Source organism: Berghia stephanieae, chromosome 2 (genome assembly GCF_034508935.2).
Source record: "Berghia stephanieae isolate SIO BIC M18660-M18661 chromosome 2, UCSD_Bste_1.3, whole genome shotgun sequence".
Lineage (NCBI taxonomy): Eukaryota > Metazoa > Mollusca > Gastropoda > Nudibranchia > Aeolidiidae > Berghia > Berghia stephanieae.
Genome location: NC_088361.1, coordinates 122,649,712 through 122,669,711, shown reverse-complemented (window position 1 = coordinate 122,669,711; position 20,000 = coordinate 122,649,712). Strand labels below are relative to the sequence as shown.

The window sequence follows — 20,000 nt, the reverse complement described above, 5'->3', positions numbered from 1 at the left end:
GCGGCTGACGCATGGGTTATTCCAATATTCCCTTGGAATGGACCCTAAAGACAAATTTCCCCAATGGGATAATTAGAGGGAATTTTATTTATTTTTACTTTTAGTTTATAATTTAAAAATCGTTCATTCTATAACCCAGTTTTTCACAGAGTAAACAACAGAACAAGGTAATCAAATTCAGATTTTTCTTGCAAAAGTTGTCTTTTAAAAGATCTAACCTGAATCAAATATTTGGTTCATTGACACCCGTCAACGTCACACTGTGCTAATTTCTCACAACACAATTAGCAGTTGATAATGTTGGACGCTGAATACGAACGAAGTGATCGAATGAGAACTATCAATCCTCTCCCCCCCAATTAAATAACACAGACACACCACAGCTTCGGTAATATGACTCTATTCCTTTTAAACCAACAAACTAAAAAATCGAAATCAAAGAAACTCGACGTACAAACAAACAAAACAACAGACGCCAGAAAAGGAGTAAACAAAGTAAATAAATAATAAACAAAAAAAAACAACAAAAAAAACCCAACAACATCCCCCCTACCAACAACAACAAAAACCAAAAAAAAAAAAAAAAAAAAAAAAAAAACACAAAAAAACAAACAAACTAACCAAAACAAAAATAATAGCAATAAATTAATGATACTTATAACAATTATACTACTACTACTACTACTACTACTACTACTACTACTACTACTACTACTACTACTACTACTACTACTACTACTATTACTACTATTACTACTACTACTACTACTACTACTACTACTACTACTACTACTACTACTAATAATAATAATAATAATAATAATAATAATAATAATAATAACAATAACAACAACAATGTCTCGTCCTACATGTTTAGTGTTGCTGTCAGCTAGGGACTACTTGTAAAGCGTTTTGAGAGAGAGAGAGAGAGAGAGAGAGAGAGAGAGAGAGAGAGAGAGAGAGAGATAGAAAGAATGTGTGAGAGAGTGAGAGAGATAGAAAGAGAGAGAGAGAGAGAGAGAGAGAGAGAGAATAAGTTAAATGAGAGAGATAGAAAGAATGAGTGAGAGAGAGATAGAGAGAATTTCAATTCAATTCAATTAAAATATTTATTTATTGTCGCTTAAAGAATGAGTTAGAGAGGGAGGGAGAGAGAGAGAGAGAGAGAGAGAGAGAGAGAGAGAGAGAGAGAGAGAGAGAGAGAGTCAGATAGATAGAAAGAGTGAGTGAGTGAGTGAGTGAGTGAGATAGATAGAGAGAGAGTGAGAGAGATAGAAAGAGTGAGTGAGAGAGAGTGAGAGAGAGAGAGAGAGAGAGAGAGAGAGAGAGAGAGAGAGAGAGAGAGAGAGAGAAAACCGTCTTGTAGTTGCAAAGACACAAGGCGTCACAGATTGTTTCCCATTAATTATTCAGTTTAATTGTCCGTCCTGTTTCGGTTGTATCCGGTATTTTAAGCTTAGGGCACTTAGCGAACTGTTTTCAGGTCAGGGTGTCTTTGATGCCTCGGTAGGGTTGATCCACGTACAATCTCAACATTTGAAAAATTCTTAAGAAACGCTCTGCAACATTCGACCTAGTTCTATTTTTAACTAATTAATCCAAATGCTTGTTTGGATTACCTTTTTGAAATTTACCGCAATTTGATTGGTTGATGAAATATATATGAGACAAAGCGCTTAGTTGACTGCCCATAGAGTAGAGTCGTCCCTTCCCTTACCGACCATTTCCCCGACCGACCAAAAAGAGAGTTTTTGTTTGTTACGTCTTTCATTGAATGACTTTAGTTGTAATAACCCGATTACATCATTTACGAAGACTGCTTCCTCCACTACAAACGGTCAAAATGGCAAGTTGTAGCGAAAACTCACTCAAATTGTTCAGGTAAGATGAAAATGTTTCTTGTCTTAAGGGTTGCACGTCGTCCGTCCTGTGATTGATTTTTAAAAAGTAGTAATTGTTGTTCCTTTTTTGTTATTAGTGCGGCTATGTGGCCTTGTGGTATGACATTCGTTTCGGATCGGAATATCCTGGGTTTGAGCCTCGCTTGACTCCTTGGAAAAAGCTCTTTACTCACAATCTCTCACCGTACTCAGGTGTAAAATGAGTACTTGGCCGTTAACGGCGTTGTCTCTGTTGGAATAAAAATGCAATTTACGTTGGAGAACAAACATACTTTTTTACCTCGCAAAAGACATTCAGTTCGTATTTCATATCACTTTAATTCTATATAGGGGTCCCTATAGCTCAGTTGGTAGAGCACTCGCTTCACACGGAAAGGGACCGAGATCGATCCCGGATGCAGTCGAGATCTTTTCTAACCCCCTGTCCACCCAGCAGTGAATGCGTGGTCGAGTCGGAAAAATTCTAAAATTCTAAAATTGAGCTTTATATAGCGCAATATCCACTAAATGTGCTCAAAGCGCTTTACAAGGGGACCCTGGTCAACAGCAACATTTAACATGTAGGACGGGACATGCCGCCTGTTAGGCGATATTACAATTTTTCGGACAAAGACAATGCTGATAACGGCCAGGTACTCATTTTACACCTGAGTACGGTGAGAGAATGTGAGTAAAGAGCCTTTTCCAAGGACTCAACTATGCGCCGAGCGCGAGGCTCGAACCCAGGACCTTCCGATACAAAAGCGAGTGTCATACCACTAGACCACATAGCCGCACGATGGCGGAAAGTACTTTGCGATAGACTAGCGTCTCAACCAAAGGATAGCAAGCAATTCCCATCATGTCGACAATAAAACACCCCATTTCTAAGCCGTGGGTCACAATTTTTTTTAATTACTCCTGAATACAGTTTATTATTATTATTATTATTATTATTATTATTATTATTATTATTATTATTATTATTATTATTATTATTATTATTATTATCATCATCATCATCATCATTATTATATATTTTTTTTTTTCAAGATTGCCTGCTTCCAAATTTTTACAATGGCTCCAATTGTTCGGTTATTCTTTTACTATTAGGTTTCACAATGGACAGATAGTTCCGACATAAAACTAATGCATATATTTACTGCTTTACTTACTTACTACACATGTTAATATTTTGCAGTTCACCAATTTGTAATTTATAAACCTCATCAATATTCATGTTGTCATCTGAGCATCTATTGATAGCCCATGGTTATTTTATATCATGTAACATTTCTATAGTTCAAACACAATAGCCAAATTGTTTAGCGATCAAGTTACTTTAGAATTTCCATATCAATTCTGTATATTATTCTCCTTTCCCAACACAACCCTTTATCGGATATAATAACACCCCTTCTTCCTCTTTGTCTCTATTAAAACATGAGTCAGATGAAAAGTGATATCCAACCGATTGATATGAATTGTTACGTAAACAAATTATTTATGGTACTATAGATAGTATGCGCTTGGCTAAGAAGCTCATAACATTGCCATGCGGAAGTATAACGGACCAACACACAAAACTATGTGTATCCACGAACGTTTATAGTCGGGTTAATACAGTTCAGTGAGCATTCCTCATAAACGCGGATGGCAAAAAACAATAACATAGACCTATGTGACGTCAGCTATCTATACCTTTAATCTTACCATTTTGTACTCTCAAATTATTCTTAGAATTTTCAATAAGGTGTTGCAATAGGATTTTAACCGACATGCATATATATGCAGGTCTGACATCCGAACCTACTTATGGCCTTGTTTAACATGGTTGTAATAGACAATATTTTGCGTCATTTTTTTGGTTTAGATTTCATTACAACAATGGGCCCATGAGGAATTGGGTTATCAGACCTGTAATAAGTGCAAGTCGATTTTAATCCAAAATCAGGAACCTATTACTGACCTCAAGTAAAGAATTCACAGACTCGATATTTCGGCGATATCGGTCAAAAATCGTATATTTATCATGTCGGATGAACAAAATGACGAAAAGTGAATTGAAAGTTTGAATGATCAAATATCTGACGTTTAACTCTTTATAATATTTTAAATAATTCATAATTTCTTTTGAATGATACAACAATAATACATTTTGGCAAGTGTCTCCTAATTCTGGCTATTGATATAATTTTCACCATATGAACCGTTCCGGGATTATACCGTTTTAAGGCGATGGGGGAAATCTAGTTCATTGTATGCTTTGTAAACAAGATTTTAAAACACGAGCTTTGTCTATCGTGCAAAATCCACTAAACGTACTCAAAGCACTTTCCAAATGGTCCCAAGCCGATAATAACATTTATTATGTTAGACTTGGCATGACGCCTGGAAGACGATATTAAAATAGTTTTTTGTTGTTGTTGTTGTTATAAACAACGCTGATAACGACAAGGTGAGAGAGAGAATGTCTTTTTCAAAGACTCAACCTTGCGCCGCCAAGAGCGGAGCTCGAATCTACCGGTGTCATACCACAATTTTAACAAAGCCGTAATAGAGAGAATGCCCCGACCATCTCAACACGCACGATATTTATATCGGGGCGTATCTAGATGTTTAAAGTTGACTTTTAAGCTTATTATTATCGAGTCCATTAAACAAGGTTGACTACATGTCTGACAAATAAAAATACAATAAATTAACAATTGAACAACAACAGAAAATGGCCAATATTAACCAGGTCAACTTTTTGTAGTACGGAAACAGCAATAATTTATCGGCATGCTGGGAAAGGAGGGTACGACCGGAAGCTGACGAAGGGGGATAATTCATGAAATAGGACACCCTGTCAACAATGTCGGCGTCATAATCTGACAAGCTGTTTGAGGATAATCATTAATAATTCATTGAAATCATCAGCCGATATTCTTTTCTGTTTGTCTTTTTAAATTCGTGTTAAATTGCTTGATCTCTATTGGTTTGTAATGTTGTTTTATCGAGACAAGTAAACACAAAGGATGTGAATGCAAAGTAGCCGGTTCTGGATTGTAACCAAAAAAAAAAAATGAAAAAAAAAAAATACAAATTACTATACACTGAATGTTTCGGGGTCAGAACCCTTCTGCAGCCAATAACAATAAAGAGTTAAAATGGCAATACTTCACGTTAAACCTAGACAGACGGATTTTAACAGGAAATATAAGCCTTTTAACTGTACTTATTATTGACTGAAGAGGTTTTCGAACCCGAAACATTCTGTGTTTTGTAATGTATTCTTTTCTGAAGATTTTATTTTCATTTGGGAACTTTATTTGAAATTGAGGGATCGATTTTGTTCGGCAATTTAAAATTAAGAAATAAGATGAAAGTTCTTTTCAATTGCTTTTACTCTGTACCATCATCATACTCTGAAGAAAATATCCACAATTTTATCAAAGCGATTTACAAGAGTTCTCGAGCTAACCGCGATGATTAACATGTTGGGCGAAACATGATATTTATAAAGCAACATCATCTTATAATTATTTTAAAATTTTTATATATCAAGTTTTTGTTGAAAAAGATAAAGTTTTTACAGACCAAATACTACGTTACATCTGCGTACCCTGAAAAATCTAAAGTAAAGAGCTTTATCTACGAACTACGCCGCCCACGATGGGACTTGAACCAGGGACTTTCAGGTCATATGCCGAATGTCTTACTATACTGCTAAATTTGTAATCTGTCGTACTCTGGTAAAACACGTATTCAAAAACTGTGACCGGAAAACTCTGCCTTCAAAAATTGAGCGGTTAAAATGACCCTCATCTTGACAAAAACTCTCACACCTGGGACTTCGTAATCTATGAAGGACGAGTTTTCCGCAAAATGTTTAATAGCTAGATCTACGTGCTTTTATTTTTGTTTGTTTTGTTGTTTCCGAGTAAGGCAGTAATAATAACCTTCTGGTCACTGTTAACAAAACATTTTATGCCGAAATTGACACACACACACACACACACACGCACACACATATATATATATATATATATATATATATATATATATATATTATATATAATATACATACATACATACATATATATATATATATATATATATATATATATATATATATATAAAAGTACACGACATCAAAAGAATGTTTCAGGTTCAGAGCTTTCTTCAACAACAAAGACACTAATACACAAGGCAACGATTGCATTTTAAAAAAACCTGGATTAAAAAAATAAAACAGAATAGAAAAGAAGATAATTGTTATTATTCTGATTTTGAGTCTTCCTAAGCTCCCCATAGACTTTATATAATATTTACTTCCTTGTTAAAATAATGTTAATCAATTTAGCTGTATTATTTACTTGTATCATTCTATCTTTTAATTTCAATTTTTGCTGAAAAAGGGTTTTATATTAAGCGTTTGTTGTTACTTATTCTGTTCTTCTTTGCTTCGTCTGGTTTTGTAATCTGTTGTAATCATTTTTGTTCAAAAGAAAAAGCAGGATATGTATTTATATGATCATTATAATTTGTTAATACGAGAAAAGAAGGGACTATAATATGAATGGAAGCCAAGTTAAGCAATTGATGCTAAGCGTTTATGTAAAATATTCACAACATCTGCTCACCAGATAAAACTTACCAACATACACGGCTTTGTGTAGCCTTACACGTTTATAGTCTGAGTGATATATTTAAGTGAGAACTAATCACCCAACTGGAAGTTTAAAAAAATATCCGCCAACCAAAATAAACATACCATCAGTCAAACCTGATTGTAACCTCTAACCTTTATAGTCTGATTGAAAAGATTTAGTGAGATGTAATCACCAACAGTCTGCCTGATAATAATAACAAAGAGCCGAATGGCGTTAATTTCATTCCGTCTATATAAATATAAAAATTTGACTCACCGAAAATCTCCAGGTACCTATATTATTATGTCACAATCACCGGTTATGTCCACTCATCTAAGCAAAATTACACGAGTAATTCATTCCAGTGACAACACACATTAATTTGTAATCCTAGACCTGTGGAAGAAAAGAAAAAAGAAACTAGAATAATATAGATAGTATGCGTTTGGCTAAGAAGCTCACAACAGTGCCATCCGGAAGTATAACGGACCAACACACAAAACGATGTGTAACCATGAACTTTTATAGTCTGGTTAATACAGTTTAGTGAGAATTACTCATAAACGTGGATGGCAAAAAACAATAACACATACGTGAATGACGTCATCTTCGTTCTATCTATAAGCGCTTTCGGCGACGCGCAGTTATTTGCAGGTCTGATAACCCAAAGTTGTTATGGTCTCATTGTTGCTGTAATGGAAATACTCTCAAAACCAACGCAACTTAATATAATATTCCATTAAAACAATGTTAAAGTAGTCCTTCAGAGCCATTTGACCCAGGGAGCAGGAGTTTATCCCGGTTTCTATTGCGTGAAACGGACAATATCAATAGCTTGCTATCCTTTGGCTAGTAGGTATTGGGTCTGGATAAACCAGATGTCGTGAAAAATAATTTTAACGTTTAAATGACCAGAAATGTGATATGCGCTCGGGGAAAAATAATGAAATGTTTAAAGGGCAAATTTAACTTCAAAACTTTGAAAATGTTGCTGCTTGAAGTTCGAAGGAAAAAAATTAACGACAAGTATTGAATTGTAAGCTTCAATTTATTAGACGAAGACAGATACTGTGGACTTTTCGGGTTTCCCCTTTATCAACAAAACAGGATGAATGAAACACTATTGACGAATGGGATAATGATAACGAATTATCTCATTCGTCTGAAGTGTTTCATTAATCCTGTTTTGTTAATAACGGGGAAACCCGAAAAGTCCACAGTATCTGTCTTCGTCTAATAAATTGAAGCTTACAATTCAATATTTATCGTTAAATTTTCCTTCAAAACTTAGTGAAAATATGCAAAAATTAAAAACTATATTGTTATTTGGCACTCTAAATTTTCATCGGTAAATCCCAAAGCATATTTTCTTAGCCACGTCTGAAAAGAACATACAGCGAGATGTAGACCATTTCCCAAGAGCGCCTCACATTAGATCAGGACTCCGGAAAGCGAATAATTAACTGCCGTACTTTGAAAAAATAAAATAAAAAAAAACAAAACAAAAACTCGTGTTTTAAAATTTGGCCAGAAAACTCGTCCTTCAAATATTGATCGATTTAAGTGACCCTCATCTTGGCAAAAACAGTCAAACCTGGGGCCTCCAGGAATTCATCCATGTTTCTAAAGCGTGAAACGGACAATAGCAATTGCTTGTTAGGACGCTAATCTATCGCAAAGTACTTTCCGTCAGATCTAACAGATCCAGCTACAAAATCACTCACTGCTAAGTGGATACGGGAGGGTGGGGGGGGGGGGGGGGGGGGGGGGAATTAAGCTAGATATCTCGACTGTATTCGAGATCAATCTCGGCTCCCGTGCTTTTGAAATACGAGTGGGTCGACGTTAAAGTAAGTGACGTGGCAATCAAATTATAATAAAAATGCCATTTATTTTTTAAATAAATGACGACGTTCGGGCTTTAAAAAAGGTTTTATTTTCTGTCTTGGATTAGAAAATAATGTTGAAACAATCAAATTACCTGTAATGACCTAAACAATTACAAATACATAATCGCGTTCAGACAGACAACATTCATTGATCGATAATTATTGTTGCAATTTAAGCTTAGGTAAAGTCTGGGCCTAATTATAATTAATTGTTCCCCGTGGAGAGAGAAGATGGAAGTCTGGGTTAAATCCGTATCATGTTTGGACACAGTGGGAGGGTATTTAAACAAAATATCAAGAAGACGATAAATTTAGTATTAAAACGATTGATTGCTAAGGAAGACAAACACAAGATAGGATTTACGAGACTGATTGGTTAATATATAATATACAATAAATAACATTAGTAAATTAAATGGAATATTCAATTTATTAAACGTAGACAGATAATGTGGACGTTTCAGGTTTCCCCTTTTTCAACAGAACACAATGAACGGAGAAACAATACGGACGAGTGAGAGATGTGATAAAACATCATTGTTTTCGTCGAAAAATTTACAACCTGGTAAAACTGACTTTAAAATGATTGACCACATAGTGAAAAAAAAAGCTCACAAAGACTTTGCCCTTTGTGAATTGTCTGTAATTACAGGACAGAAAGCAAATTAAATACTTAAACACAGCCAGCAAATAAGTAAATTATTAAAATAGTTTGGGATCTCAATAAGTCAGTTCGTAGGGTACTCGCTTCACACTCAAAGGGACCGGGGTGCATCAAGATTTTTTCCGACCCCCTGTCCAACCAGCATTAAATGGGTAGCTGGGTCAGTTCGATTTGGCGGAAAGTACTTTGCGATAGACTGACGTCCTATACAAAGGGTAACAATCAATTGCTATTGTCCGTTTCACGCTATATAAACCGGGATAAACTCCGGCTCCATGGATCTTACGGGCTCAGAGGGACTACTGATTAGTCGTGGGCAAATACTACGAACATACAATAACAATTTAAATATTACGGTGATAATTGACTATAAGCAATCACAATGCATCAACAGTCACAATTTAAAATAATTCTTTATGCAATAGAGGTGGCGTTGGCAGCAATACGGGGCCAAAGTTCAGCACATTCCTTTGCTACTGGACCAGCAATGGCTGAACCTTTCATTTCTCCTTTGGGATTTACTATAACTCCTGCATTGTCCTCAAAGTAGATGAACATCCCATCCTTCCTGCGAAAAGGTTTCCTCTGTCTCACTACTACCGCAGGCATAACCTTTTTCCTCAGTTCAGGCTTTCCCTTTTTCACAGTGGCGACAAACATGTCACCAGAGCCTGCAGCAGTAACCACCCCTACAGCAGCGAATATTTACGTCAACAGCAAACACCGCTGGAATATCGGGTCATTCTAAACTAGAATTGGGTCGATCTATAGAATTACTGAAGATGACTTCATGAATTGGATCTTTGTCGTCGTTTTTAGACCGCCAGGGAGAGGATCAGTCCTCACCGACGTGTACTTATTTGCAGGTCTGATAACCCAATTCATTATGGGCTCATTGTTGTAACGGGAATCTAACAAAAAAAAAAAAAAATGACGCAAAATATTGTCCATTACAACAATGTTAAACTAGGCCTATAAGAGGGTTCGGATGTCAGACCTGCATATATGTACACGTCGGTCCTCACCAATTTTTTCCCCTTCTAATAGACTATACTGCGTACTCTGAAAAAAAAACAAACAAACAAAACCCAACAAATTTTAAATCATGACCAGAAAAACTGTCCTTTATATATAGATCGATTAAATTGACCATCATCTTGTCAAATACGCTCAAACCTGGGACTTTAACAGGGATTTAATAAATCCCGAGTGTTTTCGACAAGAAGAGTGTGATTTTAATCGATCGATATTTTAAGAACGAGTTTTCTGGCCAAAATTTAAAATATGTGTTTTTTTCTTTTTCTTTCAAGTACGGCAGTGTAGATTTTTAAGATTAAATATAGTTTTGTTTTTGTTTTTGTTTTGTTTTTAAGGGTTTTTCGGCGCTTGAAACAAATTTAGGTCATATCAGCGCCAGAAATATAGTTTTGTGTGTTGGTTACTATTGATTTGGCGAGCAGAAGGAACTGGTGGGCATTTTATTCAACCGCATTCTATTATTAATGGATAAGTGATAGAAATATTATTAAAACACCAAAGAAAATGGACCAGGTACAAAGACTGTTAGAGCATAGAGGAAGAAGTCAATGTTGAATTTGGACACAGTAAACAGACACAGGCATATTTCAAAGGGAGTGCTAATAGAGTAATGATTGTTAAATAATAATGGTATAACCAACCGAACTACGAGAATATAATGGAAACACGAGACAGTGACCGATTAAAAAAATATATAATTTGATTCAAAAAGAGGTTTTCAGTAAAGTAAATAGCGAGGCAATCGATGAGAAAAACAGATAATTATTTTTTTTTCTTTTCGATATTTATATTGGGGTTATATGTGTTAATGGGCAACTAAATGAACAAGATTAAAAGAGTTTGAAAAGAGACTTTTGACTGGGGAATGTGAGTGAGACTGTTGCGTTCATAAAAGTTTAGCTTATATAGACTATTAGGGGCTGATCATGTTTGTCAAGATATATATATATATATATATATATATATATATATATATATATATATATATATATATATATATATAAATATATATTTATATTATTACATATATAAAGTCCAACATAGCACCCTTATTTCGTGGTTTTTCTTCATATATACACACACACACACACACACACACACACAATATATATATATATATATATATATATATATATATTGTTTACCCTTGACAAACATTTTTCTGTAGACGACGGAGATTAAATAAAAATTTAAATAAAAACTCCTTATAGGTCAACAACAACAACAACAACAACAACAACAACAACAACAACAGCAACAACAACAACAACAACAACAACAACAACAAACATACACAATCCAACTTATAGAGAAACATCACTGCATAAACCAGAGAGTCAATAATTACACCACTCAAAATATTTGCTCTTCAAAAAATCCATTAAGAACAAGCAACGTATAGAACAAAAATCAATTGGCAAGAAAACCCTCAACAACTCGATCGAATAAATATATTTTTAAAAAACATTCTATCAAATGTGCCAATCTAAAATGGACTCAGTGATAAGCTAATTTATCCAGCCGCACCATGAATAGACAGTGGAGTGAGCGATTAATTAGCTATATATATAGTTACACGAATATTACGTATGTAAAAGGTATCAATAATATGTCATAAGCTAAAGGGGTTTGTTACCGAATCAAGAAATCACTTATAGTCATTCAATAGCGAAGTGAACCATTTCTAAATAGACAATCTATGGCGAATTTAATAATAATAATAATAATAATAATAATAATAATAATAATAATAATAATAATAATAATAATAATGATAGTAATAATAATAATAATAATAATAATAATAATAATAATAATAATAATAAATAATAATAATAATAATAATAATAATAATAATAATAAATAATAATAATAATAATAATAATATAGTAATGATAATAATAATATAATAGTAACGACGACGACGACGACGAATGATGAGATGATGATGATGATGATGATGATGATGATGATGATGTGTGATGATGATGATGATGTGTGGTGGTGATGATGATGATGATGATGGATGTGATGATGATGATGATGATGATGATGATGATGATGATGATATACATATGAGATTATGCCATAAGGAATTGTGTTGTTTTGTTTACAATAGCATAGAGAGTACACCATGCATTTACAATGTTCGAGTACACCCAACATACACATTACACTTACACACCCACTTACAAAAACACATACAAACACATACATACATACACACACACACACACACACACACACACACACAGAGAGAGAGAGAGAGAGAGAGAGAGAGAGAGAGAGAGAGAGAGAGAGAGAGAGAGATAATATTTCAAGTATAATTGTGATCAACTTCTACAATATTGTTTCTAGCAGTCGCTCTCATTTGAAATATTTTATAAATAGCTCCTTTTATAAAAAAGTTGAGCACTAATATTTCATGGTTTTAGTTTTTATAATTTATAAATATACATATAATATATAATTAAAATACCAACTCTTTGTGTTATAATTTTGAAATGTCTTGGATTTAGATGTTGAATATATTAGAAATTAATAATGAATAATATAAAATATGAGACATGGGCTAAGTTTATTGATGCAAATGTTGCTGTAGGAAGATCAAATAAATTAAATATATATATCTTTATATATATATATATATATATATATATATATATATATACTTATATATATATATAATACTAAATGGAATAAAAGCTTCAATCTCATTTACAAAAAGAAATGATGCAGATGTGTCAACAAAACTCATTTGATGAGACACTAAAGAATTCGTATTTTTCTGGCAAAGGGGAAACCCGAAACGTTCACACCATATGTCTGTGTACATTAAATAGAAGCGTCCATTCCATGTTATAATTGAATTGAGAAAAATGAACATAATTTCCTAGCGTGCAAAAACCTAAAATGCTACATTTCTGATCATTATAATGGTTTTTAATCTTAAGCTTTGTTGTTTTGTTGTTGCTTTTTTAGTTTTAAGTTTTTCATTCTTATGTCGGTAAATGGTTCATTCTGAAATATTACTAGATTGAGATATATACCAAAAAATAAATAGATTGAGCGGGTAATCATAATATATACCAAACAATAAATAGATTGAGAGGGCGATCGTATATACCAAACAATAAATAGATTGAGAGGGTGACCGTGTATACCACACAATAAATAGATTGAGAGGGTGACCGTGTATACCACACAATAAATTGAGAGGGTGACCGTGTATACCACACAATAAATAGATTGAGAGGGCGACCGCATATACCAAACAATAAATATATTTAGAGGGTGACCGTGTATACCACACAAAAAATATCAGTAGAAACAATTAGTTCTTCAAAAAGAATTTGATTTAAAATTGATCTCCACAAATTAGCTATTATTAGCTATAATATGAATAAATGTTTTTATGGGAAATCATGTCAAGGACAGATAAATATGTAAAACAATTACATCATATCGGAATACAGACAGACACGAATCAATCAATCAATCAATCAACCAATCATTCAATCAATCCATCAATCAATCAATCAATCAATCAAAGCCCCGGCGAGTTTTTAATGGACGAGTCAATCAAAAAAAAAAATAATCACATGAATAAAGGAGGCCAATTATGTAACAATATGTATACCGTCTCTGTTTATTATTATTATTATTATTATTATTATTATTATTATTATTATTATTATTATTATTATTATTATTATTATTATCTACTATTATTATCATTATTATTATCATTGTTTGCCTTCCTTTATCATTGACTTTACTTACTTGATTTGTTGATGAAAATATTATTTTCTGTAGGAGTTATATTGGCAATTGCCTAAAAATAAACGTTTTTCTTTTAGAATACGTGTGTAAATGTGTCTATACGTGTGTGTGTGTGCGCGCGCGTGTGTGTGTGTGTGTGTGTGTGTGTGAGAGAGAGAGTGTGTGTGCGGCTTTGTGGCAATGAAGCATGACACTCGCCTTCGGACCGATAGGTGCCGGGTTTGAGTTCCGCTGTGAACGGCGCAAAATTGGGTCCTTAGGAGAGATATTATACCCAAATTCTCTCATCATAATTGTGTGTAAATGGACTGTCAAGGGAGGCTCATATTATTGAATTTCTTTTTTTTCGTGTGTTTTTCATTTAGCTTTGTCTGGCGCTGATTCAGTTACGCCGTTTCAGATCCTTTACGGACACAAGTGCATGCTCCCTAATTTGTTACACAGAATCGAAACGTGTTTATTTGCCTGTCAATCTGATATCCCCGCGATTCGGTCACTAGTGGAGAGGAGTCTCAGACTTCAGTAAGGTCGGACGCATCACAGAATCAAACCTCGTACATTTGCTTGCTAATCTGATGTCCTAGCGATTCAATCCGCAATGGAGAGGAGTCTCAGACTTCAGTAAGGTCGGAAGCATCACAGAATCGAACCTCGTACATTTGCTTGCTAATCTGATGTCCTAGCGATTCAGTCTGCAATGGAGAGGAGTCTCAGACTTCAATAAGGTCGGACGGATCACAGAATCGAACCTCGTACATTTGCTTGCTAATCTGATGTCTCAGCGATTCAATCCGCAATGGAGAGGAGTCTCAGACTTCAGTAAGGTCGGAAGCATCACAGACTCGAACCTCGTACATTTGCTTGCTAATCTGATGTTCTAGCGATAGAGTCAGCGGTGACGCCCTGCCTCCAAATCAATGAAGCATGCGGCACGAATCTTAAATAGATGCATAGAGTAGACGTATTGCTTTCCCCAACACAATACACGAGGACATTATTATTCAAACATTAGATTTTGATGATAACGATCTCAAACTACGGTATCTCCCTCTTCCATCTTTTCTCTCGATTTAACTACCGAATATTCATAGAATCCATACGTAATAGAGAATATTAGAATATTTTATAGCAGAATGACGGTTCGCATTAGCACTACGAATATTTCTTTCTACTGCTTTTTATATTATTCGACCTGAAAACGTTTATTTCCTTTACCGAAAGAGAATGATGGCTGAGAAGTTCTTAAAATTCATAAAAGCCCGAGATTTCTTTGAGGCCCAAAGGTTTTCGACATGTCCGGCGGATGGCATTTGATGTGTCGATGGCCGGCGGATCAAACCTCTGAAATCTAGATTTTCACGGAGGTCCAAAATTAAATAAAACATGGTGCACAAAGTTCGTTTGTATGTAGACTTCAGAGTTTTGATTCGCCGTCCATCGATATAAAACATTTCCTCGGGTTAAAAACTATGACCCATCACCTCATACAAGTATTACGCAAAGTGAACAAAATTTAAAAAAAAAAACATTTTCAAGTAAAAACAAAAAATAAAACAAAAAAGAAATAAAGAACATAATATATGTAACCATACTTATGACTAAAAATTCAATTTACAGCATCTAAACCTTAACAACCCTGACATAAAAACGTTTTGAGACTGTGGTTCAACAATTTTTATGTTTAAACGAATTTTTGTTGTTCTTGCTGCCACTGTATAGCAGACTAGGTCCAACAACTCTTGAAAAGCCACAAACATTTATCTACTTTATCTGAAAAATAACAAATTACTCCACACAATTACATAATATTTATCCAACACATTTTAAATACATTATTTGGCATATTGAAACATAAATCACTGCAAATTTGTCAACACATGACAAAGGATAACATTCACCTTCATTAAAAACTAAAAACATTCCACAATGACTAATGTGCTGTTTATGACAAGAACAAAAACATAATTGAATAACTAGGACCATCTTCTGATTAATCACGGTGTGTAAACACTTACATCAAGCATGTCCTTTGGTCTCTTTTGCATACACATTTGTCGAATAACTTTTTTAAAAAAACATCCAACATCCAATGAATTGAATTACAAGTTTTAAAATTATCACCCAGTACAGTTTCTACACATCTGTTTAAAAACTTCTGTTTAAAAAATCTTGTAGAATCCACCCGAATAGCGTGATGTCGGAGAACCAAACTGTTTCCCAGTGTGTATAAAATGTATTATTTTAGTCTATTTACACCTTGTTTGGTTGACGCATGGCCTAAAACCACTACAACAGCACTGAAAAAATATTAATAAATAGTTGACAACTTAGTCAGTTTTGTGTCTAAATTACAGACCTTTGAAACAAGCTGTTATGGTATAACTTTGATAAAATAACGTGAACATTCGTCTTAAATTTGATGTTGTCTCGAATAGAATTTGATACGAAACAAATTGAATTTTAAGATACAATTATAAAAGTTGAGGAAAAAGAAAAGCCTTCATTCTAGGGACTGTGTTCTTAACCTTCTCCTTACCAAATACCGGAAAATCGTCACATTCGTTACCATTCAGTGAGCATTTTTCTTAATCAGATTTGTTATACACATCAAAGAATTTAAAGAGAAATCTTTTATTAGAATTTGATGCTATAATATTTTGTAAAGCTCGCCTTGCTGGTCAATTATTTACAACATGTACTTATTGCTTTTGAGGTTGAGTTTAAAAAAAACAAAAAAAAAAACAATTTTTGAGGCGGTTGAATATGGCATTTCAGGAAGAATCCTGAAACTAGTAGGTATGGAGTGCGTTAAAATCAAAAGATTTAAATTTTCTGTTTTTCGTGATTTTTAATTTAAACTGATTTTCGTTCGTCTAGTTCATTCTGATGTAATACCCAGCTTGACACGCTGGGTCATAAATACCGTATTGAGAGAGAGAGAGAGAGAGAGAGAGAGAGAGAGAGAGAGAGAGAGAGAGAGAAAGAGAGAGAGAGACAAACTCATTACTCCCCTTTCTCTGTCTCAAAGACAGAACCCATTGCTTTTGACTGGATAATGTAATCAAAAACACCACAATATACCACTCAGATACGCTAAATATCTAAGAAAATTCATTCAGATGTTAAAAAACGTGAGCATTTATATAGCGCAATATCCACTAAACGTGCTCGAAGTGCTTTACAAGGAGTCCCTGACCAACGGAAACACTTAACAGGTAGGACCTGACAGAACGCCTGCTAGGCGATATAACAATGTTTTCGGACAGAGACAACGCTGTTAACAACCAGGTGTTTCATTACACATGAGTTCAGTGAGAGAATTTGAGTAAAGAACCTTTTCCAAGGACTCAACTACGCGCCGAGCGAGGCTCGAACCCAGGACCTTCCGATCAGAAAGCAAGAGTTATGCCACAAGACCTCGTAGTGCCACTAAAACATTTTTTTTAAAAATCAAAAACATAAAAGAAAGCGCGACGCGCCTATCGACAGCGTACCACTCAGATAAGCTAAATTTCTAAGAAAATACATTCAAATGTTAAAAAATAGAATAAATATTTAGAAAGATAATGCGCGGGCTTCGGTGTTGCGCAATATGCACAACACGTCTCAAGACGTCCCGGGTTTGAAAGTTTTTGCCAAGATTAGGGTCAATTAAATCGATCGATGTATGAAGGACGAGTTTTCTGACCAAATTTTTTAATAAGACTTTTTCAGAGTTCGGAAGTTAACTGATTCCTCAGTCGTATATAAGAAAACTGTAAAAATGTTTGAATTCTATCGAGAAAAAAAATGTAATATCCCCTAACAGGCGTCATGTCATATTTCGTTCTACATGTTACGTGTTGCTGTTGGTCAGGGGCCTCTTGTAAAGCGATTTGAGCATGTTTGGTGGATATTGCGATATATAAAAACTCAAGTTTAAGCTTTAAGTTTAACACTAAGGCGATTAATTACGTGACTCGAAACACTCTCATATTTTATCTATTTTTAGTTGGCAATCGTTCTACATGTTACGTGTTGCTGTTGGTCAGGGACCTCTTGTAAAGCGATTTGAGCGTGTTTGGTGGATATTGCGCTATATAAAAACTCAAGTTTAAGTTTTAAGTTTAACATGAAGGCGATTAATTACGTGACTCGAAACACTCTCATATTTTATATAATTTTAGTTGGCAATCCGTGTAATGTTATTGTGAAAGATTTTTCACCTGTGTCATTTTTGAGAGGGATTAGAAATGAATGACTGAGCAGAGTGACGGAGTGAATGGATGGATGGAGACAGGATGAATGAGTGAATAAATAGACGGAAAAATGAATGAGTGAATGAATGAATGAATGAATTGGTGGATTGCTGGATGAATGGGTGAATGAATGAATATTTGTTGAAGTGTAGGTGTAGGAAAGCTAACAGGATATTTGGGATATTTTGGAGGCATAAAAATCGCTTATAATTGTCATTTATCACATAGCTCCAAATTCTTAAGATGATAGAATTTACATAATATTCAAGCCGGTTCAGCTTGCATTTCAAATTTATTGTGTCAAAAGAATTTTTCAAAAAGAAAAGAGCTGGGAAAGGGAAGGGCAAAACGGGGGGCCCGGGGGGGGGGGGGGTAAAGAAAAGGGGAAAAAGGGGTTTTTAAAAAGGGAAAAAAAGGGGGAGGGGAGGAGGGGGGGTCCCGTCCTACATGTTAAATATTGCTGTTGACCAGGTACCCCTTGTAAAGCGCTTTGAGCACGTTTGGTGAATTTTGCTCTACATAAAAGCTCAAAAAAGCTCAACGTGGAAAAATCCAAGGCGCCATTAGAGTGCAGGTTTTAAGATTATTGATCTCTTTGATGACATTTTCATAAGTTTGGTGAAAAATGTCCTTAAATTGGCATTTTAAAGACTTTTTTATATGTTTACTTCAAAGAATGTTCCGAGATAGAACCATTTTGAAGACATTTTCACGTTCGTGGTCATTTCGAAGACTTTTTCACTTTTGGGCAACTGTAAGGACTTTTTCACGTTTCACTTTAACTACTTTTTTACACGTTTGAAGCTACTTTGAAAACTTTGTCAGAAGTTTTGGGCTACTGTGTATCTAGACTTTTCCATAAGTTTAGGACTACTGAACACTTTTACACAAGTTCGGTGTAACTTGAAAGATTTTTTCACAAGTTTGCCGCCATTTTGGTCTATCGATATAATTTTAAATACACTTTTTCCTGCTGTTTTGTCAATTGACAGCTTCAGTGTGCTCGTGTGTAGAACTCCATGACGAGGTTATCATCAAACACTTAAACAAATAGTCGTTCATGCAATACAGTTTACTTTTGATTAAAAGCTATTTCTGGATATGTACATAATGCTGTCATTGAGAGGCAGTCGGAGAGGTTGTGAGGAAATGTCTCATCGCATTATTATGCAATTTGATGAAATGAATCGGCATTATTTATTTTGGTGGTAGCAGCTGCAATGAATATTATATTCTTCATTTTTATTCTTCTTCCTCGCCACATCCTCCTCCGCCTTCCCTACCTTTCCGGCTCCAAACTCCTTAGAAGTGTGCATGTAATATTGAATCATAATGTGGCAAAACAATTGTAGTAGCAGATAGGGATATTTTTTAATGATCACGGGGCGAAAAAGAGAGAGGACAGAGGATGGATAATATTTATTGACACCCAGAATTTATTTATTTACATCAATAATTCTCTCTCACTCTCACTCTCTCTGTCCCTCTATCCGTCTATGTATCTCTCTCTCTCTCTCTCTCTCTCTCTCTCTCTTCTATAACTATTTACCTCTCTCTGTCTCTGTCTCTCTCTCTCTCTCTCACATTCTCTTTCTCCATCTATTTCTATCTCTGTATCAAGCTTTCTCTCTCTCTCTCTCTTTTCTCTCTCTCTCTCTCTCTCTCTCTCTCTTATATATATATTATATATTATATAAAAATTATATTACATCTTCCTCTTCTCTATCTCTATCTCAATATCAATCATTATCTCTCTCTCTCTCTCTCTCTCTCTCTATCCTCCCTCTACCTATCTATCTACTATCACTATCTATATATATCTATCTATCTATCTATCCATCTATTATCTATCTATCTATCTATCACTATCT

The 20,000-nt window shown here is 34.5% G+C and overlaps 2 protein-coding genes across 8 annotated transcripts in view; both read right to left on the bottom strand.

Annotated features, from left to right (window-relative positions):
• Nucleotides 1-20,000, bottom strand: part of LOC144966471 (5-hydroxytryptamine receptor 1A-like) — a 437,629-nt gene that overhangs the window by 140,701 nt on the left and 276,928 nt on the right. For 5 of the 7 annotated variants that reach the window (XM_078903048.1, XM_078903047.1, XM_078903054.1 and 2 more), the window contains one exon: nucleotides 6,794-6,913. The gene's annotated coding sequence lies outside the window, so the exon portion shown is untranslated. Of the gene's footprint in view, nucleotides 1-6,793; nucleotides 6,914-15,789; nucleotides 15,871-15,906; nucleotides 16,104-20,000 lie in introns of those variants that run through there. The other 2 variants (XM_078903051.1, XM_078903053.1) reach the window with 2 other exon arrangements.
• Nucleotides 9,456-19,460, bottom strand: LOC144964116 (large ribosomal subunit protein uL14-like). The gene is made up of 5 exons (XM_078898052.1): nucleotides 19,413-19,460; nucleotides 15,790-15,829; nucleotides 15,107-15,239; nucleotides 11,254-11,270; nucleotides 9,456-9,759 (listed from the first exon to the last, which is right to left on the bottom strand). The coding sequence occupies exons 1-5, from the start codon at nucleotides 19,458-19,460 to the stop codon at nucleotides 9,485-9,487; spliced, it is 513 nt and encodes a 170-aa protein (XP_078754178.1). The 3' UTR covers nucleotides 9,456-9,484.